Source organism: Pongo abelii, chromosome 1 (genome assembly GCF_028885655.2).
Source record: "Pongo abelii isolate AG06213 chromosome 1, NHGRI_mPonAbe1-v2.0_pri, whole genome shotgun sequence".
Lineage (NCBI taxonomy): Eukaryota > Metazoa > Chordata > Mammalia > Primates > Hominidae > Pongo > Pongo abelii.
In genome coordinates, this window is record NC_071985.2 from 37,619,993 (window position 1) to 37,644,867 (window position 24,875).

Consider the following 24,875-nt stretch of genomic DNA (forward strand, 5'->3'; position numbering starts at 1 on the left):
GAACGCGGCCGGGCCCTTGGGGACCGAGTCTCGGCGCCGCCGGGGAACGGGCGCGGGCCGCGCCACAGCCGGAGCGGGGCAGGGCCCCGCCGCCGCCTTCTTCCGCCGGCCCCGCCGCCGGCCATGCATTCTTCCGGCTCCTCTGACTCCCAAAGCCCCGGCAGGGGCCCGGCCAGCCCGAGGTAACCCCCGGCTCGGCGGTCGCAGGCCCCGGAGCGGCAGCGGAGCCGGGCCAGGGGAGGCGCTGGGGGCGGGGAAGGGGGTGTCGTCGTCGCGTGGCCCGGGGAGGCGGCAGCGGCCTGAGGGACAAGGGCGCGGTAGGCCCCGGGGAGGAGGCGGGGGCGCGGGGCATCCGCCCGCCTCCCCGGGACCCGCCCCGGTGACAGGTCCGGCCTGAGTCCCCGCCGTCCCTCTGTCCGCAGGCAGCCGCGAGGGGAGTAGGGCGCCAGCGCGCCCGCTCGCGCCGCGCCTCGGGCCGCCTGGGCCGCCACCGCGTCCATGACCGCGACCCCTCGGCGGGGGACACCCGCCCCCGCGCTCCGCAGCCGCCCGCCGTCCGCGCCCGCCGAGGTGAGCCCGGCGCGCGGGCCGCGCCCGCCGCCACGACCCTTCCACATCCGCGGAAACCGCTGCAGGCTCCACTGGCTCCCCGCGCTGCGGTCGCCTCTTCTCTGCTCCTTTCATCATCCCCCGCTTCCCTGCCCTCTGGTCGGAAATCTCATTCTCTTCATCCCCAGTTCCTCGGCTTTTACCTCTTTCTGGCTTTTGCTCCCCTCCCCCTACTCCTGTCCTTCCTCTTTTTCGCCTTATAACCCCCTACTTTCTTCCTCTCACCTTGTAAGCTTTTTTTCTAGGCCCCCCATTTTTTTCTTAAAAAAAAAAGAGAAACAAAAACCCTTTTGCTACAAATGAGAATTTTGAGGGTAACTCTTCGCTAGAGCCAGAGACCTTTTAAAGGAATGCATCAGTAGTGCAGGAATCCTGGTGGTGAGCAGACTGAGGTCCTCAGTATCTGGGAAATCTTATTGAGAGGACCCTGTTTCGGTCATGTCACTCGTGTCTTCAGTTTGGAGATCCTGAGGTTGTCTGAAGCGAGTGGATCTATTTTTCTAAGTCCAATAGACGACCGCAGTGAGACACGGTGCGGGGACGGCCACCGATTACTGAATGGGAATTGTGTTATCATTTGCTAAATATATTGTGACATACTTCGTGCCTCGGTGAACAGCTCCCTTGACCTTGTGCAGCTCCTCCTCCCTCGCTCTCTTTCCCCCCCTGGAATTTCCCCTGAGAGATCACCGAGGTACTACACCCGGAAAGCTTCGACCCTCGCTGTTTTATTTTGTGCTGGGGGCGATTTCTATGTTGGTGACTGTTTAGATATATTTAATGAATTTTCCTTTTTAAGTGAATTTTTCTTTCACCCCAGAAAGACAGGACGGAGTCCAATGTGAGGATGGCTATGACTTTGGAAGAAGCTCCGTGGCTGGGCTGGCTCTTGGTGAAAGCACTGATGAGGTTTGCCTTCATGGTCGTCAACAACCTGGTTGCTATTCCATCCTACATCTGCTATGTAATTATACTTCAGCCCCTTCGAGTGCTGGACAGTAAGCGGTTCTGGTATATCGAAGGAATCATGTATAAATGGCTTTTAGGAATGGTGGCTTCCTGGGGATGGTATGCTGGATATACAGGTAAGAGTGAGAACACTTTTCTTTAATGCATAAGAAAAAATTTGTCAGGAACCATGATTAAATATATATTACACTTTAGGTTGAGGATGCTTTCATGTCTTCACTATTGAAAAAAATAAAAAGAAAATAGTTCTATTGGGTTTCTCTTCAGAATCTCAGGAAGACTGATGTTTTCAGAAGTATAATTTCATAATTATGTATTGGTAAATTTCTTAGTGTTTTTATTGTGATTGACATACATTTATTAAAACTGGTCTGCAAAAGCTCTGGTAGAGGAATAGGAGTGCGTTGTATAGGACTCAAGAGCTTATAAAGTGAAGATTTAAGATATTTCATCTATTTCATGGAAGATGCCCATAAACATTGGAAATTTAGAAAAACAATGGAACCATATTTGTGCTAAGATAGTTTAATAAGTTTCTTCATCATTTAATGTGATATTTTACTGTTATCCTTTTGAGCAAGCAAAAATGTCTTTCTTTTAGGTATGTTTCTTTTGTTTATTAGAATCTATATTTTATCTCATAAATCTGAGAGTATTAAATACAAAAAAGTTAAGTTTGTTAAGCTAATTTATCTTCTGAGCGTCTTTAAATAGATTGTGATTTCTGCCTTTAAATTGCATTTGGGGAAGCAAGAGTAACACTATTCAGAAGTGGACTTTTATAGAACTAAATGAGAAGTGTTTATTTTCTGAGACAAACCTTATATGCTTTGAGAACTTATGCCCTTGCTGTGAAAATTCTGTATCGTTTATTGTATTTATTTGATTTTTTTCCCTTAAGAATTAAGATAATGAAAAAAATCATAGAGGTTTTTAGCACTTGTCAGATGTGGAGGCTTTTAGCACAGAAATTCCTACCTGATAGGCAGGCTCCTTGGAGATCATGCAGATGCTGTGGTCAGTAGAGGCTGTAGTTCATAGCTTGGCAGAGTGAGGAGGGGTACTCCCAGGGTCAAGCAGTATGGCAGTTCTCCATTTGAAATTCTGTCTCCCTCTTTCCTGCCCAGGCTGCACCTGCACATTTTATCCACATACACAAGAGAAGGACTGATAGTATACAGCTTTTATGGAGTCTGACAGACTCTTGCTATGTCTGAGTATTCTCAGTTGCCCCAGATGAAGCCTTTTCTCCTTCAGGCAGTGGCATTTATTATTATGCAAGAGCTGAAGCGCCTGGGATAGTGTATGCATTGCTTCCTTGTCGTCTGTCTTGTTGAGATTCCAATGCTTTTTGGATATAGTAGGTGAGCTTCTAGCCCTTTTTTAGGACTTGGTGGTAGCAATAGCAGTGGTAGAGAAAAAATGAAGTTCTAGTCTGTGGTGCTGAATTCTTACCTGAATTGTACTGCTGTCTTAGAGTTGCTTGGCTTGGTATAGTTTGAGCGTTCCCAAATATATGTTATATGGTACTAGTGACTTTATTCTTGTATAGTATACTTAAGTTTGCTTGTTTTAAATTAGCTTATAGTATTTTCAGAAACCCGTTCTAGAAGTTCATTCTGCTTAACAAAGAAATTACTGAAATGTTTGTGCTTGTGTTTAGTGTATTTAATTGTTAGCATGGTGGGAAGGTAAAATTAATTTGGCATTGACCTTGAGATTAGGAGTGCAGTGGTGCTGCTTGAAGTCAAAGTTAGTTGTCCTATGGCCATAGCATAGCTGCAATGTATTTTTAAGCATGTTTTCTTGGGGTGTCTCTTCCTTGCTGACTATAGAACTGTGTAATTTCTTTTGCCACCTGCTTGGAATGTGGTCTTGGCATGATCTGCATATTTTAGTCTCTCTGAAGCATCTGCTCTTCTTCAGGCTACTGAATTTTGACAATTTGATCAGTTTGTCTCATTTAAATATAGACTGTTTTAATGTATATATTTTAAAAGGTTTTCCTATAGGTAGAATACTTGATTTCAGAGAGCCTGGTCATAGTCTGATCATAACAGAAAATAGTCAAGAAGTCAAACAAATGTAGGAATGAATTTGGTTGAAAGCCTCAGCTGAGTTTAAAGAAGCACATCTAAGGAGAGGTTGATGAACAGGTGTACCCATAAAATAATCTCAGAGGTTATATTGCCTTTCTTTAGATAATGTATTTCACTTCTTCCCTTTACATCAATAGGAGGGTGGGCTTGTGAAGAAGTTCTTTTTTCCCTATGCGCAAGTTTCACAGATGGAAAATTGAACATTGCCAAAGGAATTCTGCTCAGCAGATTAAGTATGTTCGTGTTTTAGAATAAAAATTGCCAAAACTTCGTTGAGAAACCACTTATGAGGAAACCTTAAATACTAATTAGGAAGCTAAAAATTGAATATTGGTATATTGGTATAGAATATATATATAATTTTTTTTTTCCAAATTATGACATTCCGTGTAATATGAGTGAATTATTCAGCTCTGCTGATGAGGACTTATGCTGATTATCTAACCTACACAGCCCCATATAGTAGCCGCTGGCTGCATGTCACTGTTTACATTTAAATTAATTAAAATGAAATAAAATTTAGCATTTAGCTCCTCAGTCACACCAACCACATTTCAAGTGCTCAGTACTAGGTGGCTAGTGGCTACTGTATGGACAGTGCAGATACAGAACACTTCTGTCATCACAGCAAGTACTATTGGACAAAGCTGATATAGTAAGCATGGTTTTCTTTTCTTAGGAAAACTAAATTTTATTTTTATTAAAAAATCTTTCCTTAGTTCTAAACGGATGTCTTTTGTGAAAGACAAGAAGATTTATTAAATTTTATTAAACTGTCTCTTAACTCATCACAAAAATGAGCCCTTTAAATTCATACATGCTTCTTGGATGAGGAATGGTGAGGCCAGTAAGCCCAAGAACTTAAATGAACATTCTTGTACTTTAGTTTGCATTCTCAGAGCTGGGGAACTGTCTGTAGACACAGAAGATGGAAAAGGGATTTTCTGGTTTGTTTCTGACTTTAAGTTACATATTTTAAAAAGTACTCTGAAGACACTGGGGTTTGTTCATCCCCGGCTTGCTACTAAAGTAGTAATGATTGTTGTTTTCACGTTTTCCTTTTTTTTTTTTTTTGAGATGAAGTCTTGCTCTGTTGCCCAGGCCAGAGTGCAATGGTGCAGTCTCAGCTCACTGCAACCTCCACCTCCTGGGTTCAAGCGATTCTCCTGCCTCAGCCTTCTGAGTAGCTGGGACTACAGGCGTGTGCCACCACACCCAGCTAATTTTTGTATTTTTAGTGGGGATGGGGGTTTCACTATGTTGGCCAGGCTGGTCTCGAACTCCTGACTTTGTGATCCGCCCACGTTGGCCTCCCAGAGTGCTGGGATTACAGGCGTGAGCCACCGCACCTGGCCTGTTTTTACATTTTCTTTAGTAGGAAGTGCTGTACAGATATCTCATGTTGAGGAAACGTTTTATATTGCCTTTGTCTTAATATTTCAAGGGCAAACCAAAAGAGATACTAGCTTAACTAATGATCCACTTCAGCATGCTTTATGTGAATCTAGGTTAAATCAGTACCTAACCCCCTGGAGTTTAAGTGACGATTGGTAAATTCCAGAGAAAGATTTCATACCAAACAAAATGTATTCTATTTATTTAAAATAGTTTATTTTTATTTTCATTTACTTATTTTAATAAAGGAATTGTCATCCAAACACATTTAATTAAAGTCTCAGCCAGGCACAGTGGCTTATGCCTGTAATCTCAACAACTTGGGAAGCTGAGGTGGGAGAATCACATGAGCCCAGGAGTTCGAGGTTACAGTGAGCTGTGATCATGCCACTGCACTCCAATCTGGGCGACAGAAACCTGTCTCAAAAGAAAAAAAAAAAAAAGACTATGCATGAAATACTTTAAAAATATTTATTGTTAATATAAACTCCAGAATTTTAATTTTTATATAGGGTGAGAGAGAGTCATGGGCCAAAGTCTGGCTGGAAGGGAGCTGGGGTGCCAGGGGACTTTGCTGCCAAGCTGTTTTTACGTAGCAAACAGTTTTCCTTAAATTGGGCATTATTTGGGGGGGCTTTAGGGAAAGCTGATGGAGATTATGTTTAGTTACCTCCTACTCCCCAACTGACAGCTGCCATGTCTTTCTGGGTTATGTGATTATTTGATAGTGTCCTGCTTTTTGGGGAGGGATACATATTCATTGTGTGACAAAAAGTAATTTTTAGGAATTATTTCTGACTTTGAAATTCTACAGAAAGTTTCAAAAATGTATTTCGAGAGCAATATCTTGTAACCTTCGAGCCATAAAACCAATTTAGTATGTGAAGATGAACATTTTAAGAATGTGAAATAAAATAGAATTCAATAGAATATATCAGAAATGCATGTGTTTATACTGAGTAGTGCTTCAGAATATGTTTTTTACTATGAGTGCAGTCAATATTTGAGAGGCATTGTTCTAGTGGAAAGAGCACTGGGATTTTGGAAAACTCTGGGAGTCAGTGGTCTAGCTTTAACTTTAAATCTGTTCTCACTGGTAGGGGTGAGATCCTTACCTACTCTGGGCCCACTGGATGGATCTTCCTTATAACCCTAGGGTCTGATTTGTTACCTGATGCTCACAGAGTACTCAATAAGTGTCTAGCTCTTGAATGATCCTTTTTTGTTTTTTTGCGAGACAGTCTCACCCTATTGCCCAGCCAGGAGTAGTATAGTGGCGCAGTCTTGGCTCATGACAACCTCTCTCTCTCAGGTTCAAGTGATTCTCATGCGTCAGAGTCCCAAGTAGCTGGGATTACAGGTATCCACCACCGTGCCTGGCTAATTTTGTATTGTTAGTAGAGACAAGGTTTCACCATGTTGGCCAGGCTGGTCTTGAACTCCTGACCTCAAGTGATCTGCCCGCCTTGGCTCCCACAGTGCTGGGATTACAGGCGTGGTGAGCCACTGCACCGGGTTGAATGTTCTCTTTTTCCTTTCCTGGTTCTGAGATTCCCTAGGTGCCTACCTTCCTGAAAGGTCTATTATCAAGGTCATTGCAGTCCATAAAATATGAAACCTTGAATCACATCATGTTTAATATATATAATCTCTTACAATACCACATTTGTTAATTTTTTTTTTTTTTTTTGAGAGACAGATTCTCACTCTATTGCCCAGGCTAGAGTATGGTGGCTAGATCTTAGCTCACTGCAGCCTTGAACTCCTGGACTCAAAAGCGATTCTCCTGCCTCAGCGTTTCAAGTAGCTGTGACTATAAGTGTGCATCACCGTGCCTGGCTAATTTTAAAAAAAGTTTTTGTAGGGATGAGATCTTGCTGTTGACCAGGCTGGTTTTGAACTCCTGGTTTCAAGGGCTGCTCCTTCCTTGACCTCTGAAAATGCTGGGATTATAGGAATGAGCCACCATGCCTGGCCACATTTACTAATTTAACACACCTTTATTGAACTTCAGTTATCTGTGGGAACAGGTACCCTGGAGGTACCTGATAGGCACAAGACGTAATCAATGACTTTAAGGAGCTCACAGCAGCCTTGGTGGGGAGACTGCACCAACAATGAAAATATACAGGGGTACAAGGGGAGGTAAAAGGAGGGGCTCCTGATCTAGCATCAGTGGTAGGTGGTGACAGGGAGGGAATAGGGGACTTAGGGAGAGGCTTTGAAGGAATTTGAATTCCTTTGAATTCTTAGTAATCATAATTCATTTAAGAGATGCAATATGTATCTTTGTGGTGATTATATTGGCTAAGATTTATTGAAAAATAAACCAGGCAGTGACCAAAGTGCTTCAGTCACTTAATGCTCACAATAATTTTATCAGGGTGGTACTGTTATCACTTCTCCTTTTGTTATAGATGTTGAAATTGAAAGAGGTTTCACAGTTACTTCCCCAGAAGCATTAACTGAATTGATGTTGCTACAAGTTGATTTTTGTATTTGAAGAGCCAATATTGACCTTTAGATAATGTTCCTAGAGTGTTTCTTAATTTTTACTACCCATAGGCCCTTTTGCTTTTGAGGCATGAAATCTCTTTCTGAAGATACCACTCTTTAACATCTGAAAGTAATATAGCTGTAGATTTCTTCAAGAGGTTAACAACTTGGTGCTTCAATGGAAATGTTGTAGTGTAATGGAAATTTCATAAAATCTAACTTCCTTAAGGCTCTCTACTCATGTGGAGAACAAAAACTCCACTGGAATTTTTGGTTTTGGGTGCTTGAAAGTAGATTGTCATTACAGTGAGGAGTTACTGCATGATGTTAGGTTGACAACTGATTTTTTTTTTTTTTTGAGATGAAGTCTTGCTCTGTCACCCAGGCTGGAGTGCAATGGCACGATCTTGGCCCACTGCAACATCTGCCTCTTGGGTTCCAGCAATTCTCCTGTCTCAGCCTTCCGAGTAGCTGGGATTACAGGCATGTACCACCATGCTCGGCTAATTTTTTGTATGTTTAGTAGAGATGGGGTTTCACCATGTTTGCCAGGCTGGTCTCGAACTCCTGACCTCAAGTGATCCTCCTCCCTCAGCCTCCCAAAGTGCTCAGATTACAGGTGTGAGTCACTGTGCCCGGCCGACGACTGATCTTGACATAAATCGAGGAGAAGAGTTTTCAGTAGTGTTTTGATTTTTCTGTGGAAAATATATCATGAAAGGAAATATTTTTGTTCTTCTCCATCCCTGTGGTAGGTAATTAAAGGTAAATATTACTAAATGCTTTAAACTCAGCAATTTGGTAGTACTACAAATTTGATGTCTGTTCTTATTTCAAAGACAGTTTGTAATTGAATAATTTATTTTAGATACTTATTTTGAAATATATATAATCATGCATGCACACACCTTCACATAGACTATTACAGAAGCTCAGGGGGCAGTATTTGTAGTGTTTGTAGTAAGACCTCAAGTTCTGGAGTCAGAAGGAGCTGGGTAAAATAGTTTTTGGTTTATTTTTGTTTATATTTGTCTGGCATATCTTTGCCAATCCTTTTGTTTTCAAACTCCAATTTTTATAATTTGCTTTGATTTAGATGTGTCTCTAGTATATAGCATGGAGTTAGGTTTTGCTTTGTGAGTGAATTTGAAAATCTCTGTTAATATGAGTTGAATCCATATTTATATTTATTCATACGTCAAAAATTTGTCATGGTTCTGCCATTGTATTTTATGTTTTCTATTTATATATACATATGAATGTTAAGTCTTTCACTGTGTAGTATCTTTTTCTTTGCTTTTCAGTTCTGATATTTAGGAAGATTTGTATTTCAGTCTTACTACTTTAATGTTCTTAGTTCTCTATTGATAGCAACCATTCATTCTCTTCTATGACCAAAGGTAAAACTCTTTTTAATCCTTCTGTCTTCCCCTTTCTCTTCTTCCTCACCCAATCTTAGTAATATTTATTTAAAATAGCATATACATCTGTGCTATTATGTATGCTTATGCATCTACTACTTGAGCTTTAAGACTGTACACTGACTCCCAGCTATTACATCAAGGTAATCAGTAAGCTTATTATACTTCTCTCTGCTTTCTCCCTTCTTTCAATTTATGTTATTTGAGTTTATACAGTGTTATAGCCTATAATATTTACATTCTATTTTATCAGCTTCATTTCCATCTGTTTTTGTCTTAATTCTTTAGTTAAATGTAATGTTCACCCAGGTACTTTGTGCAGAGTCATTCTTTGGTTGGCTGAAGTTTATCCTCTAGCAGTTTCTCAATAAGGGCTCAGGGGAACAAGATGAGGATATTATTCTTACAACATTTTCAGATTTGTCTTTTGTTGCTTTATATGTTTTTTGTTTTTTTGAGACGGAGTCTCACACTGTTGCCCAGGCTGGAGTGCAGTGGTGCGTTCTCAGCTCACTGCAACCTCCGCCTCCTGGGTTCAAGCAATTGTCCTGCCTCAGCCTCCTGATTAGCTGGGATTACAGGCATGCACTATCACACCCGGCTAATTTTTGTATTTTTAGTAGAGATGGAGTTTTGCCATGTTGGCCAGGCTGGTCTCGAACCCCTGGCCTCAGGTGATCTGCCTGCCTGGGCCTCCCAAAGTGCTAGGATTACAGGTGTGAGCCACCACGCCCAGCCCATTGCTTTATGCTTGAAGGATAACTTAGCAGGTTACAAAGTCTTTGCCTCACACTTTCTTTTTTTGAGTATCTTACAGGTATTATACAAATGTCTTCTGGCATTAAATGTTATATGAAGCCAGATTGAATTTTTTCCTGTTATTGACTTGGTCTTTTTGCCTGTCTGCCCAAAGGGATTCTCCCTTTATCTCTCATATCTAGTAACTTTATTAGGATATAGTGGTATTGATTGTTTAGCTTAATTTTTACTGGTACATGTGTACCTTTTTAATATTTAGATTCAAATGTATTTTCATTTCAGGAAAGTTTTCTTTAATCATATCTTTAAATATTTACTTTGTCTCATTGTTTTGATTTTCCTTTTTGGAGACCTTAGTTATATGTATGTTGAATCTCCTTTTGTATGTCTTTTATATCTGTTATTTTTCCTTTAATCCTTTTAAACACTTTTTCATTTGTTTGTTTCTTTCATGTCTCTTACTGTGTTGTCTGCAATGTCTCTTCTTTGTTCTCCTATCAGTTTCTTCTTCATTTCTGTGATGGCTTTGTTTATTCTTCTAATTTTTTTTTGTTTTGTTCTACCAATTCATGCTTCCCTATTCCTGTTATCCAGACATTTCTCCCTTGAGTTCTTGTATTTCTTATTTGTGGTCTTGTTCTTAGTGATGATGGCTTCACTGATTTTCTTAAAATCAAGCAAAATTATTCAGCTATAATTTTTGTCTTCTCCATTGTAATTTTTTTTTAGTGTACTTTGACAGTTGGTACATTATCTATCATTTTTCTTAAAGTATCTCTCAGTCAGTACCATACCAGTTACCTTTTTTTCCTTGTGACTTAATGAATTGGATTTTCCTCAATCTGTTATTTGTAGGAGTATTTGTAGGAGGTTTGGATGGGGCCAGGGTAGATTTCCAGATTTCTGCCTCAGAGGTAGTCTTTTTCACGTATGACACCTGGGTGTGTTTCTCTGTGTTGCCACAAGTCTTTTGCCTCTCTAAACCAGAACAAGTCTAGAAGATCTTTTGCCACTAATTCTGAACTTTCAACTCCTTCCTTTGCAGCTGTGATTGGAGGGACATGGCTCCAGCATGCCAATGTAAACCACCCCACTGCCTGCCTTTTTTTTTTTTGAGATGGAGTCTCACTCTTTTGCCTAGGCTGGAGTGTAGTGGTGCAATCTTGGCTCACTGCAACCTCTTGCCTCCTGGGTTCAAGCGATTCTCTGCCTCAGCCTCCCGAGTAGCTGGCAGTACAGGCGTCTGCCACCATGCTTGGCTAATTTTTGTATTTTTAGTAGAGTTGGGGTTTCACCATGTTGGCCAGGCTGATCTCGAACTTGTGACCCCAGGTGATCCACCTGCCTCAGCCTCTGAAAGTGCTGGGATTACAGGCGTGAGCCACCGTGCCCGGCAACCCTTTTCTTAAGGAAAGGTATTGTTCCTGTTGCTTTCTGAGATCTGCCACTGTCAGGCCCTCCTCATCACATGCCACAGTGTCTTTCCCTATAAGCTGCTCTCCACCCCAGCATAGATTGTCTGCCTTGTTTGATCTCAGCCTTGTTCTCAGGTACTTTGGTGGTTTTATTTTTTAGATTTAAATTGTTTGGCTTTTTTTGTTGTTGGAGACAGGGTTTTGTTCTGTCACCCAGGCTGGAATACCATGGTGCATTCCAACTCACTGTAGCCTGAAACTTCTGGCCTCAAGTGATCCTTCCCACCTCAGCCCAAGTAGCTAAGACAACAGGCATGTACCACCATGCCTGGGTAATTATTTTAATTTTTTTGTAGAGATGGGGCCTTGCCAAGTTGCCCAGACTGGTCTCAAACTCCTGGCCTCAGGCAGTCCTTTCACCTGGCCTGCCAAAGTGCTGTGATTATAAGCATGAGCCACCGCACCTGGCCTGGGATTTTTCTATTTTTGTTTTTCTCCTAGGTTTTCTGAAAAAGCAGTTTTGTGCAGTTTTTTCTCCTTGTTGCTATCTGTATTTTCCCAGAAGATTCATGCCTATAATGCTACTATGTCCATGCCAAAAAGTACAACACAAGATTTTTGTTTAACTATGTAATTATAATTCAAATAGCACTGCCACCATCCTATTGTACATTAGTTGATTATTATAGAATGGAGAGCAGTTTTACCATCTAATTAATTTTCTTTGAGGTCTGTTCAAAAGCATAAAGTAGCCTCCAAAGTGTGTTTGTTTTGTCTTCCTGTGGTTTCCAAACTGTTTTGATTCTTAGACTGCTTACCAGTAGCGTATGTTTAAGACATCCACTCTATTTCCATTTGGCTGCAGTAAGAAAATGTCATCAAAATGAATGGAAGGAGTGAGTTACCTTTGGTACTTTAGTAAGGAATATGAAATAAATGTGACATTAATACAGTAAAGGTCTAGGGTCTGGTCTGCCTTGAGAACTTTAAAGATCACTAGTGCACCCCAAAGTTTGACAAATATTGTTACATAAGAGTTTACCATTCCTAATCTAAAATTAGGATTTGCTGAGTATTTAGGCTTTGTTTTAGGAGTTTCTTTTCAGAGTTTGCAGATTAGTGGCCATATTCAGAAGCCGATGTGTTCTATTTTGTCTTAGCACTATTTAAACTTAAAAAAAATTAGTTGTCAACTTTTCAAATTAGGGAGATTTCACAAATCATGAAAACAAATTCCACATTTCCAGCTATTCTTGAGAAATTAGAGATCTGGCCATGCTGAGCCCTCGTTCCTGCATAGTAACGATTTGCTGGAGCTGCGTGATGTCCACCCCCTTTACTGTCCAGTTTATCCCAGATCCTGCTTCTTGTCTTATTTTGGGCCTACTTTACTTATTCAGGATACTTGCTTGGATCCCAGAGACTTGGGTGATGTTCATTTTAAAACATTTAAATTATAATTACTAGTCTATTTCTGTTAAGCATAGTTTTGCATTTATATGCCCTAGTAGTGCCTAAGACTAATGAACTCTACCATTAAAAACTGAAAGTTGGCTGGGTGCGGTGTCTCATGCCTGTAATCCTAGCACTTCGGGAGGCCAAGGCAGGTGGATCACTTGAGGTCAGTAGTTTGAGACCAGCCTGGCCAACATGGTGAAAACCCGTCTCTACTAAAAATACAAAAATTGGACTGGCGTGGTGGTGCACGCCTGTAGTCCTAGCTACTCGGGAGGCTGAGGCAGGAGAATTGCTTGAACCCAGGAGGGAGAAGTTGCAGTGAGCTGAGATCGCACCACTGCACTCGAGGCTGTCTCTGGACAGAGTGAGACTCTGTCTCAAAACAAAAACAAAAACAAAAAACCTGGAAGTTTGTTAGTAATCTCAACTGCTGATTTTATGAAGCAGAGACGTTTAATAGGAACTAAAAAATGAAGCACCATTACCAAAAGCTGTGGTCACAAGGTTTTTGAAGTTTCATGTATCCTATTACTGACATGGTAAAATGTTGCCAGTTGTTTATATACTCATTAGTTAGTAGAATGTCTCATTTCTTCTTAAGAATATAATTATCTAAAATCTAGATTATTAAAAATTCTTTTTTTTTTTTTTTTTGAGATGGAGCCTCACTCTGTCACCCAGGCTGGAGTGCAGTGGCGCGATCTCGGCTCACTGCAACCTCCATCTCCTGGGTTCAAGTGATTCTCCTGCTTCAGCCTCCTGAGTAGCTGGGACTACAGGTGCCGGCCACCAAGCCTGGCTAATTTTTGTATTTTCAGTAGAGGCAAGGTTTTGCCATGTTGGCCAGGCTGGTCTCGAACTCCAGACCTTAGGTGATCCGCCTGCCTCTGCCTCCCAAAGTGCTGGGATTACAGGTGTGAGCCACCATGCCCAGCAATGGATGGTTTTATGAATAGTTGAGTTCGTTATGAATTGCATGTTCAAAATGGATTTGTGGCAAGTTTTTTGAAAAACAGAGATCAATATATACATTTCCCCCAATATGATGGTTCCATTTATTAAAGTTAATTGAGGTCCTTGAAGGGAAGAAAATTAATTGGGGGCTAAATTTATAAGTATAGGTTACATGGATAAGGAACAAGGATGTCATTTGGAATAATTGTTGCAGGCTGTTTTATACGGTTGGGATAGAATTTGTTTTTGTATATGAGACTCTGAATTGAGCAGCCATTATAAAGTGTAAATAATCATTCTAAGCTGTGTTAAGCCTCAGATACTTGTGTATAGATGTATTTTCAACAAATAATAGATATTGCAAAATAAGTATATTAGAGATAGCATGATGTGTTGGGAAAAAAACATTGATTTTTGAGCTAGTATGAGGTTGGATCCTGTTTCTCCCACTTGCTAGTTTTATCTTTGAGCTAGTTGCTTAATTTCTCTGAGCTTCAGTTTCATCATCTATAAAAATGGAGGTTATGAAACTTGAATGTAAAGTGAAGCCTGGTGTTTGGCACTCTATAAATGATAATTTCATTATTATTAGAATGATCATTATTATATTAATGCCTAGGAAAATAATTATGTTAGCCTTTTGGGAAAAGGCATGTGTAAATGAATAAAAGCTAACTTATGAGGTAGTCTTAGAAATATATCTGAGGCTATTCAGGCCTAGCTAGTAGTGTAGCTCAATTGAGTTATTGCTTTAATCAATCAGTAAAAATAATTTAGGCCGTAGTCTTAATAAAATATTAACTAATTAGATTTTATGTTTGTAAATTTTGCAGTGCTTCAAAGCAATTTGTTAATTCAGTCACCTATTCTAATGCAAAAATTTGAGTGCCTTCTCTGTGTCAGATATTGTGCTGGTGGCTGGGAGTACAGTGGCAAACAAAACAGCATAGTTCCTGTTCTTAAGAAGTTTATGTGTTAGTGTGGGAGACAGACAACAGGAGTCACATCATAACCATGGAATCACGTGTGAAAAGGGCTATGAGAGGATGAGACAGGGAACTTGAGCTTGAGACCAGTGGTGCCAGGGAGGGATGCCCTTGAGAAAGGAACATTGAAATTGAGACCTGAGGAATCAGTAGGAGTTGGCCAGGTGAAGCTAGGAGGAGGGACAGCATGCACAAAGGCAGAAAAGCCGGGCGCAGTGGCTCACGCCTGTAATCCCAGCACTTTCGGAGGCCAAGGAGGGCGGATCACAAGGTCAAGAGATCAAGACCATCCTGGCTAACACGGTGAAACCCCGTCTCTACTAAAAAAATACAAAAAATTAGTCGGGTGTGGTGGCGGGCGCCTGTAGTCCCAGCTACTCGGGAGGCTGAGGCAAGAGAATGGCGTGAACCTGGGAGATGGAACTTGCAGTGAGCCGAGATTGTGCCACTGCACTCCAGCCTGGGTGACAGAGCAAGACTCAGTCTCAAAAAAAAAAAAAAAAAGAAAAGCATTTGTCATGTTTGAGGAACAAAGGGAGGCTAGTGGCTGCAGCAGGCAGGGAGTGAGGGGGAGAGTTTAGTGGTTGAGGGAAGCTGGTGAGGCCAAATCCTTTAAAGCCTTGTAGTGCATATTAAGGATTTTGAAATTTATCTTGAGGAAACCATCGAAGAGTTTTAAGTAAGGGAATGATGAAATCAGATTCCCACTTGTAATTCTACTCTGCAGCTTTGTAGAAATGGACTCAAGAGAAGCCAGTGTGTGTGGCCAGGAGACCCTGTGGAAGATTCTCACCGTATCAGGTGAGGGTGATGGTTGGTCTAGTGATGATGGCAGTGGAGATGGAAAGTGAACTGATTGGAGAGTTTTGTAGGAGGGAAAATTGTCAGGACTTGCTGAGAGATTAGACATGGAGGATGAGGTAGACAGAGAGGTGACAGGGATGCCCCTGAGGTTTCTGGTGTGAGCTGCTGGGTAGATGGGGAAGCTCAGAGAGGAGGTAACATTGAGAGGAAAGATTTAAAAAATTTAAAAATTTAGCATAGGGTAGATGAAAAACATCCATGTGGAGCTGTGAAATTGACATGGATGTGCAGTCTGGAACTTGTAAGGGAAATTTGAGCTAGAAAGAGAAATTGGCAAATTATCCATGGTGTTTAAAGCTGCGATCACCTAGGGATATTTCAGTACGAAGTGATGAGAGGCCCAGGATTAACTCGTGAGGGAATGCCACCATTTGGAGGTTAAGAGAGGAAGATGGGAAGAGAAGAAGTGAAAGGAATGCCAGCCTTAAGAGTGTGGGGTCACAGAAGTCCACAGTGTTTCAAGGCAGGGACCTACTGAATGCAGCTGAGCATTTATTTGCGTTTTCGAAGATGAGAGCTGACATATCTTTTATTGTATTTAGCAAGAGCAGCTTTGTTGAGGTGGTAGAAGTGTAACTAGTTTGGAGTGGGTTGAAGATGAATGATGAATGGGAGAGGACAAAATGGAAACAAGAATGTATGATTTTCCAGAAGTTTGGCTGTGAAGGAGTAGACGGTGATACTGGAGGGAGTGATATAGGGTCAAGGGAAGACTTTTTACATTTTTTATTTTTTAAGGTGGAAAAGTCTAGATCCTGACCCACTTAGGGTTGTACTTGATGAAACCAGGATCATTTACTTACACAGCTAGTGTATCAGGAAACTATTCTTGGTGAGGATTGAATGAAAGAATGCATATCAGCACTCCATACATGGAAAGCACTTAAATGTTGGCTCTGTTGGCAGAATCAGGCTGAGTGGTCCAGAGCCCCCATGGATCTGGTCCTGTTCCAAGCTCTTTAGTAAGGCTGCTCTCCTGCAACCCCTCTGCATTTTCTCAGTTTCATTCTTCCTCTCCCCAAAATCTGTTCTTTCGTTTCTTTGAAAATTTCTACTTGCCTGTCTAACCTTGTGACACCCTTCCACACTGCTCCAGTTTCCACTCTTTGCCTCCCTCTGAACCTCTTTGGCATCAGCTCTGTAATTGTGGTTCCTAACTATTGGGCTGAGATTTCCTGCAGTGCTTCAGAGTTATCTCAGGGGGTCAGGAATCCATACGCATATTAAGTACCATCTGTGGATGAATAAATAATGTGTCTTGTAAATATGTGCTAATGTTTTTCAAATATATGTGGCTGCTGTTTTGATTAATAAGAAATCCTTTAAAAGCTTTTAAACTTTGTTGTTACTTTTATTATGGATATTTTCACTCAATTCTAAAAGAACTGATACATTAAGGCTGGACACATTTTTTGACCTTAAAAAAGAATGTTCATACTTGACAAGGTTAGGAATCATTGCTCTACAACATTCAGATTTCTCCTTCGTGTTCTTGACTATTACCTTTTCTTTTCCTGTCTCTTTAACAGACTTGTAAATTGCTTAAGGGCAGGGGTTGTGGTTCTTTCTTCTTCCTTGTACCTTACTGCAGAGGTTGGCAAGCTACAGCCCTTGGGCCAAATCCAGCTCACTGCCTGTTTCATAACTCCCCTCCAGCTAAGAAGCTTGTACAGATGAACATTTGCAATCAACCTGATGCTAAGAGAACACTAACTTTGAACTCCAATTAAGCAAAATGTTCTTTCCTGAGAAATAATTCCTTTCTTGTCATTAGTAGACCTGCATTATATAAGTTGTATTCAATTATTATTAATTTTTTATTTTGAATTTTGTCAATAAAATTTTCATAGAAATTTGTTAGAAAATAAATTTGTTATATAAGTATGTACATAATACCCTCATTTGCCTCTTGGCCTGCATATTTGAAAATTTTGCTATCTGATCCTTTATAGAAAAAGTTTGAGGACCCCTGCTTCGTAGTCATAGTTTCTAACCTTGTCTAAACATCTGAATTATTTGAGGAGCTTTAAGTAAGAAAACATACATATTTATAAGCATAAATATATATATTCCTGTACCCTGGAGATTCTGAATCAGTACATCAGGGGTGGAGCCTGGGAACTTATATTTTTAACAAATTATTGAATTGTTTGGGAATCACTTCCTTTTAAGGCATTCGTAGAGTTGAACCCCAAGAGATAATGAAATGAATATTGAGTTATATTCATAGATAAATTCTTACTTCAGCATTTAGTAGCTATGAGACCTTATCCAAATAACTGCTTGTTTTGCTGGTTTAAAAATTTTTTAATTCTTTTATTTATAGACAGTTTTGCTTACTTTCTGCAGTGGTAGTTCTTTTACCTTTGGAGGTTTATTAGAACCTCTTTCAGAATCTGATGAAAGTAAATAGCCCCTCCCTCTAGAAGGGTGCGCCTGTGTTAGTTTCCTGTGACTACCAAAACAAATTACTACAGAAGTGCTTAAAGCAACATAAACTTATTCTCTTACTGTTCTAGAGGCCCGACATTCAAATCAAGGTGTCAGCAGGGCTGAGATCCCCCCAGAGGTTCTGGGGGAGATCCCTCATCTCTTCCAACATCTGGGCTGCATTCCTGGGCTTGTGGCTGCATCACTCAGCCTCAGCCTCCAGGGTCACACTACTGCCCATTCTTCTCTGTGTATCTCTTACACAAGGACTCGAGTCATTGGATTTAAGGTCCATCTGGATAATCCAGGATAAGCACTTCCCCTCAATATTCTTAACTTAATCACATTTTTTATTATATGAAGTAACATTCACAGGTTCCAGGGATTTGACATGGATATCTTTGGGGTTGTGGAGGGGTGCATTTTTCAGTTTTCCATAGAACCTTTGCACATGGTCACAATTTTACAGTTTCAAGGAGTCATAACTCTGAAGTCCATTTATGGATCCTATGGACTCTAGGTTTGGGCTCCTTGCTCAGTGAAAACCTTATACCTATAGTGTGTTCTAGTTAATCTCTTTATTCTTTCCTGTCTCTGTGTCATATGCTTACATTAATCATCCTATTAATACCATTTTCAAAATGATGTTTTTTTCTTGTAACCTTAGATTTTTCCATGTATAGTTTGCTGGTTAGGTTAATTTCTCTGATTCCCTTAGGAACTGTTTATCCTTTGATAAGACTTTTTGTTAAAAAGAAAGCCCTCCCAAGCCTTTTTACTTCGTTCTGCAGTAGGGAGACTAACTTCTGTGCCAACACAGATAACCAGTAATGCTTGTAGTGAGAAGAAACACATTGATTGAGTATCTGCTGTGCCAGGCTGTTTAACAAGTGCTTACACATGGCTTCTTATTTAATGTTGAAAACAGTCCTGTCAAGGGAAGTGGTATCAGTGAGCAAATGAAGGTCTGTGGAAGTTAGGTAATGTGCACAACGTGAGTGATAGAGCTGGCAAGAGCCGAGCTAGTCTTTGAGTGAAGGGCTGCTCTAAAGCCCATGTGTTTTCATTATACCATGAAAACACAGCACACTTCACTTTTAGTTAAATGGTTAGTAATCTCGTTAGACAGGGGCTACCTGTGTTTTGGTTTCACTGGATTCTAGTCAGATTTACAGTGCTTACTTACAGTATTACCTTGCACAAGTATCTTCTCTGATCCTTAGCTTTAAATAACGCTAATACCTGGATGGTATGTCTTTTAGGGCTGTTGTAGAAATTGAGAAAATATAGACTGAAAGCCCCTCCAAATAGAAACATTTTGCTACTATGTAGTATAAATACAATTAATTGGTTTCTCATTTCAGAATATTCTTAATACTTTATTCTTTTCCTTTTCTAGATTTCAAGATTTGGGAATGTGGCTAAGCCTCAAACCAGAGGATACATTAACCCCAACTATGAATTTCTTTGCTTAAAATCTCTTAGATATTTGGCTGTTGTGAATTCTTACATTCTGCTTTCTGTTTTTTATTTCAAGGGGCATCCCCAACTTTGTGTAGCTCAGTTCCACTTAGGATATCTACATTTGTGGTAACTTTCTGAGCAGTTCTCTTTCCTAGGTCAGTTTTTAACTCCTCTCATTACCTCTTTGCCATGGTTTTAGCTGGTGGCTTGGAACTGTGCTCTGGAGACTTCCTCTTTTTTCTTGTCTCCCTCCCCTAATTTATTCAAACCCTCATTTATCTATAGATAGTCTTTTCTGCATGGTTAATATCCCATCTTGCTTTCTTCATCTCACTAGTACTATCTCCTTCTATCTTTGCTCTTATCCTCCAGGATATAAAGATACTCTCATCTTTTTTGTTTTTTAGGCAGAGTCTCACTCTGTCACCCAGGCTGGAGTGCAGTGGCGGGATGGCAGAGTCTCACTCTGTTGCCCAGGCTGGAGTGCAGTGGCGGGTGGCGGGATCTCGGCACACTGCAACCTCCACCTCCCAGGTTCAAGCAATTCTCGTGCCTCAGCCTCCTGAGTAGCTGGGACTACAGGTGCACATCACCATGCCTGGCTAATTTTTGTATTTTTTGTAGAGACGGAGTTTCATCATGTTGGCCAGGCTGGTCTTGAACTCCTGGCCTCAAGTGGTCCACCCACCTTGGCCTCCCAAAGTGCTGGATTACAGGCATGAGCCACTGCGCTCAGCCAAGATACTCCCATATTTAAAAAAAAATCCCCATTTAGCAAACTAGCCTCCATCATTCCCAACAGCCCTTCATTCCTTCCCTCTGACCCATGTGTTATCAGTTCCTTTTACATACTGGCTTTCTGTTGTTTATAACATAATGTTAAGGATTCTGATGCTTTAATAAGAATCCCAAGCCTGCCTTATCTTTTGGGTCTTCCCTCCCTTTATTCTTTCTGCTGCAGTGTAGAATGTCCCTCCTATCAAGACCCAGTCCTTTTGTTTGGATTTCATTCCTCCCTGCTTGCTCATAAACCTTCCTTCATTGTTAATGTCCTCTTTCTTTAACTTTCATAAAAACTCTTGACTTTTCAATTACTTTTAAAGAATTGGAGGATATGGTAGCCTGGGTCTATGTTTCCAAATACCAACAAGAGACTAGAGCTGAATAGTGTCTCCCCACTTTGGGTGGTGAATGTTCTTTTTATTTAAACACAGTCCCACTGCTCCCTATTGTCACATAGGAAGCCTACTTCCCTCTGTTGTCACCTGTGTGGTGATAAAACAGGAATTTTGTATTCCCTGGCCTAAAGTCTAGTATCTGACTTTTAAAAGTAATCCTATAATCTGAATTTGTATTTATAGATATAATCTTATTTCCTCTTCTTCTCAGTACCAGCTATCTCCCCAAGAAGGTTACTACCCGGGCATGTTCTCCCTGTCTTTGGTATCTCTTCCCTTCATATTTCAGCTCACAATGACTTCTTTTCCTAGCTTCTGTGGTACATATTTTCGTGTGTATTGTATTATTTCACAGTTTGTTTTTTATTCCCAATAAGTGAGCAAACTTCTTGAAGACAGGGATTGTATTACCTCAATTAAAAAGTTGACTTAAGTTTTATATGGAAGAAAACATACCTTTAAAAAGCAAAAATCCCACAGCTAAGTGAGATGCTGGCATGATGATGGGCATGAGAGCTGAATATGACCGGGAACAGCATATTCAAGATTCCAGTCTATCTGTACTCCAGGGCATACATCTGTTGACTGGAAAAGCAGGCAAATTGTGTATACTATTTAAAATGTTTATCTGTTTTAATTTTTCTTTTTTCCTTCCACCCTCTGTCTTCCCTCACGTTCTACTTTCTCTTGAATTGCATTAATTACTTCATGATAGAATTCTAGTATACTTTTATATCTTCTGCAGTGGTAGAACCCTGTGTCTCTCTGAAGAAAATGAAACCAGTTGAATGAATGAACATATCAATTAGTGCTTTGGGGGATAGTGAACAGGAGGTGGTATAAATTAATTATATTTACCATCTGTGTTTTTCTTTTCAACTAATTCAGTCAGGCAGGGAGGAACCATAGAGTTACGTTTCTTCTGCTTGACTTAAAATATCTCAAAATTCCTTTCCGGCTCTACATTTCTATAAGATCAAAACCTTTACTATATATAATAGTTCAGTTCTAAAGCTTTTTAGAGCTCTGTTAGCAAAACAGATAGGTATTCATGTAGTACACATATTCCTGGCAATTTGGTGTAATCCTTTACCTTTAGGAGATGTTAGAATTTCCTTTTTTCCATTTACTCATTTTAAGAATTGTATTAGTCTGTTCTTAACACTGCTAATAAAGACATACCCAAAACTGGGTAATTTATAAAGGAAAGAGGTTTGAATGACTCACAGTTCCACATGGCTGGGGAGGTCTCACAATCATGGTGGAAAGCGAATGAGGAGCAAAGTCATGTCTTACATGGCAGCAGGCAAGAGAGAGCTTGTGTAAGGGAACTCCTCTTTATAAAACCATCGGATCTCGTGAGACTTATTCACTATCATGACAACAGCATGGGAAAGACCCGCCCCTCATGATTCAATTACCTCCCACCAGGTCCCTCCCACGACACATGGGAATTATGGGAGCTATAATTCAAGATGAGATTTGGGCAGGGACACAGCCAAACCATATCAGGAATCTAAGGCCGATACTGCTAAATTCCATTACTTAGTTAAAGTTTTCCCAGTGTTATAAAATTAAAAGACCCTTGATTTACATTTGAATCTCTGAATTCAGTGTTGTTGCTCAACTTATACATAAATGAAAGGAGCTATTTAAAAGGGTGAGACAAGAAACCTTTGAGCAAGTTGGGGATTTTGTACAGGTGGAAGTGCTGTTATTGGGACATACTATAGAAAGAAACTTAAGATGTAAAGTCTTGGCTACCTCAGCTCTCAGTGGTTTAACACAGTTAATTTTTTTTTTTTTTTCGGAGTCTTGCACTGTCTTCCAGGCTGGAGTGCAGTGGCGTGGTCTCGGCTCACTGCAAGCTGCGCCTCCCAGGTTCACGCCATTCTCCTGCCTCAGCTTCCCGAGTAGCTGGGACTATAGGCGCCTGCCACCACGCCCAGCTAATTTTTTTTTTTTTTTTGTATTTTTAGTAGAGACGGGGTTTCACTGTGTTCGCCAGGATGGTCTCGATCTCCTGACCTTGTGATCCGCCCGCCTCAGCCTCCCAAAGTGCTGGGATTACAGGCGTGAGCCACTGTGCCTGGCCAACACAATTAATTTGAACCAGGCTACTTTGGGGGAGAGGTTGTTAGATAGTAAATGGAAGAAAATAAACATGAAACAAAAAGAGTGCAGTCCATTTAGTAATGCCTCCCATTATTACTTTGATCTGGAGGAAAAAACATATTTACTATTTGGCCCATTACAGAAAAAGTTTGCTGAGTCCTGCTCCAGGGTAAATATCCAGAAGTGGGTTTTCTGAGTCATGTTGTAAATGTATGTTTAACTTCATGAGAAACTGCCAAACTCTTTTCTGGAGTGGCTATACCATCTTACGTTCCATCAGCAATGTTCCAGTTGTTCTCTGCCCTCACTAGCTCTTGGTATTGCGAATATTTTAAAATTTTACTCATTTTAGTAAATGTGTAAAGGTAGCTTGTCAAGTTTTAAATTTTCATTTCCCTAGTGGCTAATGATGTTGAACATCTTTTCATATAGTTATTTGCCATCTGTGTCCTCTTTGGTGAAGTGTCCAAGTCTTCTCTTAATTTTTTTAATTGGGTAGTTTGTTCTCTTAATGCTGAGTTTTGAGAGTTTTTTTTTTTTTTTTTTTTTTTGAGATGGAGTTTCGCCCTTGTTGCCCAGACTGGAGTGCAATGGCATGATCTCGGCTCACTGCAATTTCCACAACTCTGCCCGGGTTCAAGTGATTCTCCTGCCTCAGCCTCCTGAGCAGCTGGGATTACAGGCATGTGCCACCACACCCGGCTAATTTTGTATTTTTAGTAGAGATGGGGTTTCTCCATGTTGGTCAGGCTGGTCTCGAACTCCCGACCTCAAGTGATCCGCCTGCCTTGGCCTCCCAAAGTGCTGGGATTACAGGCGTGAGCTGCTGCGCCCAGCCGAGAGTTTTCTATATACTTGGGATATAAACCCTTTGTTGGATATGTGATCGCATATTATTTTCTCTCATTTTATTCTCTTAACAGTGTCTTTTCCTCATTAAAATGTTTACATTTTGATAAAGTCTAATTTATTGATTTTTTTTAAAAAAATTAGGCAGCCCCCAAGCCAGAATAGGTTGAGAGAGACTCCCCAGTTCATTGATGTTATTTTCTTTTATGGATTGTGTTTTTCATGTCATGTCTAAGAGTACTTTGCCCAAACTCAGGTTATGGAGATTTTCTCCTGTGTTTTCTTCTAGGAGTTTTATAGTTGTGCATTTTACATACATCTCTGTGATCCATTTTGAATTAATCATTCTATCAGGTATGAGGTTCGGGTCAAGGTTCACAATTTTTTGCAAAATTATTTGTTGAAAAGACTATTCTTTTTCCATTCAGGTGACTTTACATCTTTGTCAAAGATCATTTGACCATACTTATGTAGTCTATTTCAGGACCCTCTTTTCTGTTCTGTTTTTTTATGTGTCTGTCCCTTCACCAATGCCACACCATCTTAATTATTGTAGTCTTATGGTAAGTTTTAAAACTGGGTAATGCGATTCTTCCAACTTTATTTTTTTTTCAAAGTTATTTTGGCTAGTCTAGTTTGCTGACTTTTCTATATACATTTTAAAAGCCACTTATGTGCAAAAATTTTTAATGCGCTTTTGACTGGATTTGGATTATATTTGTAGATCAAGTTGTGGGTGAATAGACATTTTTGCTATGTTGAGTCTTTTAATCCATAACCATAGTATGTCTCTTCATTTTAGGCTTTTTTGATTTCTTTCTCAGCATTTAGTAGTTTTGAGTATATAGATCTTGTTCATGTGTTTTAAATTTATACCTAAGTATTTCATTTGGGGAGGAGCTTTTGTAAATAGTATCTTTAAAAAATTTCAATTTCCTGTTGTTCATTTCTCATATAAATAAATATGATTGATAGCTATGTCAGTCTTGTATCCTGCAACTTTGCTAAACTCACTTATTAGGAATAGGAGCTTTTTGTAAATCATTTAAGATATTCTACATAGGCAATCATGTCATTTGTGAATAAGAATTTTATCTCTTCCTTTCCCATGTTTTGTTTCTTCTTATTAAGCTAGCTAGGACTTCTGGTATAATATTAAATAAGAGTGATGAGAGTGGACATCTCTGCCTTATTTTTAATCTTAGGGAGAAACATTCTAAATACTACTAAATACTATGTTGTAGGTTTTATGTTTAAAACTTTATCACACTGAGAAAATTTTTTTACTCCTAGTTTGCTGAGAGTTTTTATGATGAATGGATACTGAAATTTATTGAATGCTTTTTCTGCATCAATTCATATGATCATGAGACTTTCTTTTTTAAAAAAATTTTATTTGTTGAATTTTTGATTC

The 24,875-nt window shown here is 40.1% G+C and overlaps 1 protein-coding gene across 10 annotated transcripts in view; it reads left to right on the forward strand.

Annotated features, from left to right (window-relative positions):
- Window positions 1-43: 43 nt before the first annotated feature.
- LPGAT1 (lysophosphatidylglycerol acyltransferase 1) overlaps window positions 44-24,875 on the forward strand; it is an 89,054-nt gene continuing 64,222 nt past the window's right edge. For 4 of the 10 annotated variants that reach the window (XM_054520951.2, XM_063725296.1, XM_063725291.1 and 1 more), the window contains exons 1-3: window positions 44-182; window positions 423-570; window positions 1,430-1,694. In XM_054520951.2, coding sequence (XP_054376926.1) covers window positions 499-570; window positions 1,430-1,694 — 337 coding nt within the window. In that variant the 5' untranslated portion in view covers window positions 44-182; window positions 423-498. Of the gene's footprint in view, window positions 183-331; window positions 709-1,429; window positions 1,695-24,875 lie in introns of those variants that run through there. The other 6 variants (XM_063725287.1, XM_054520972.2, XM_054520940.2 and 3 more) reach the window with 6 other exon arrangements.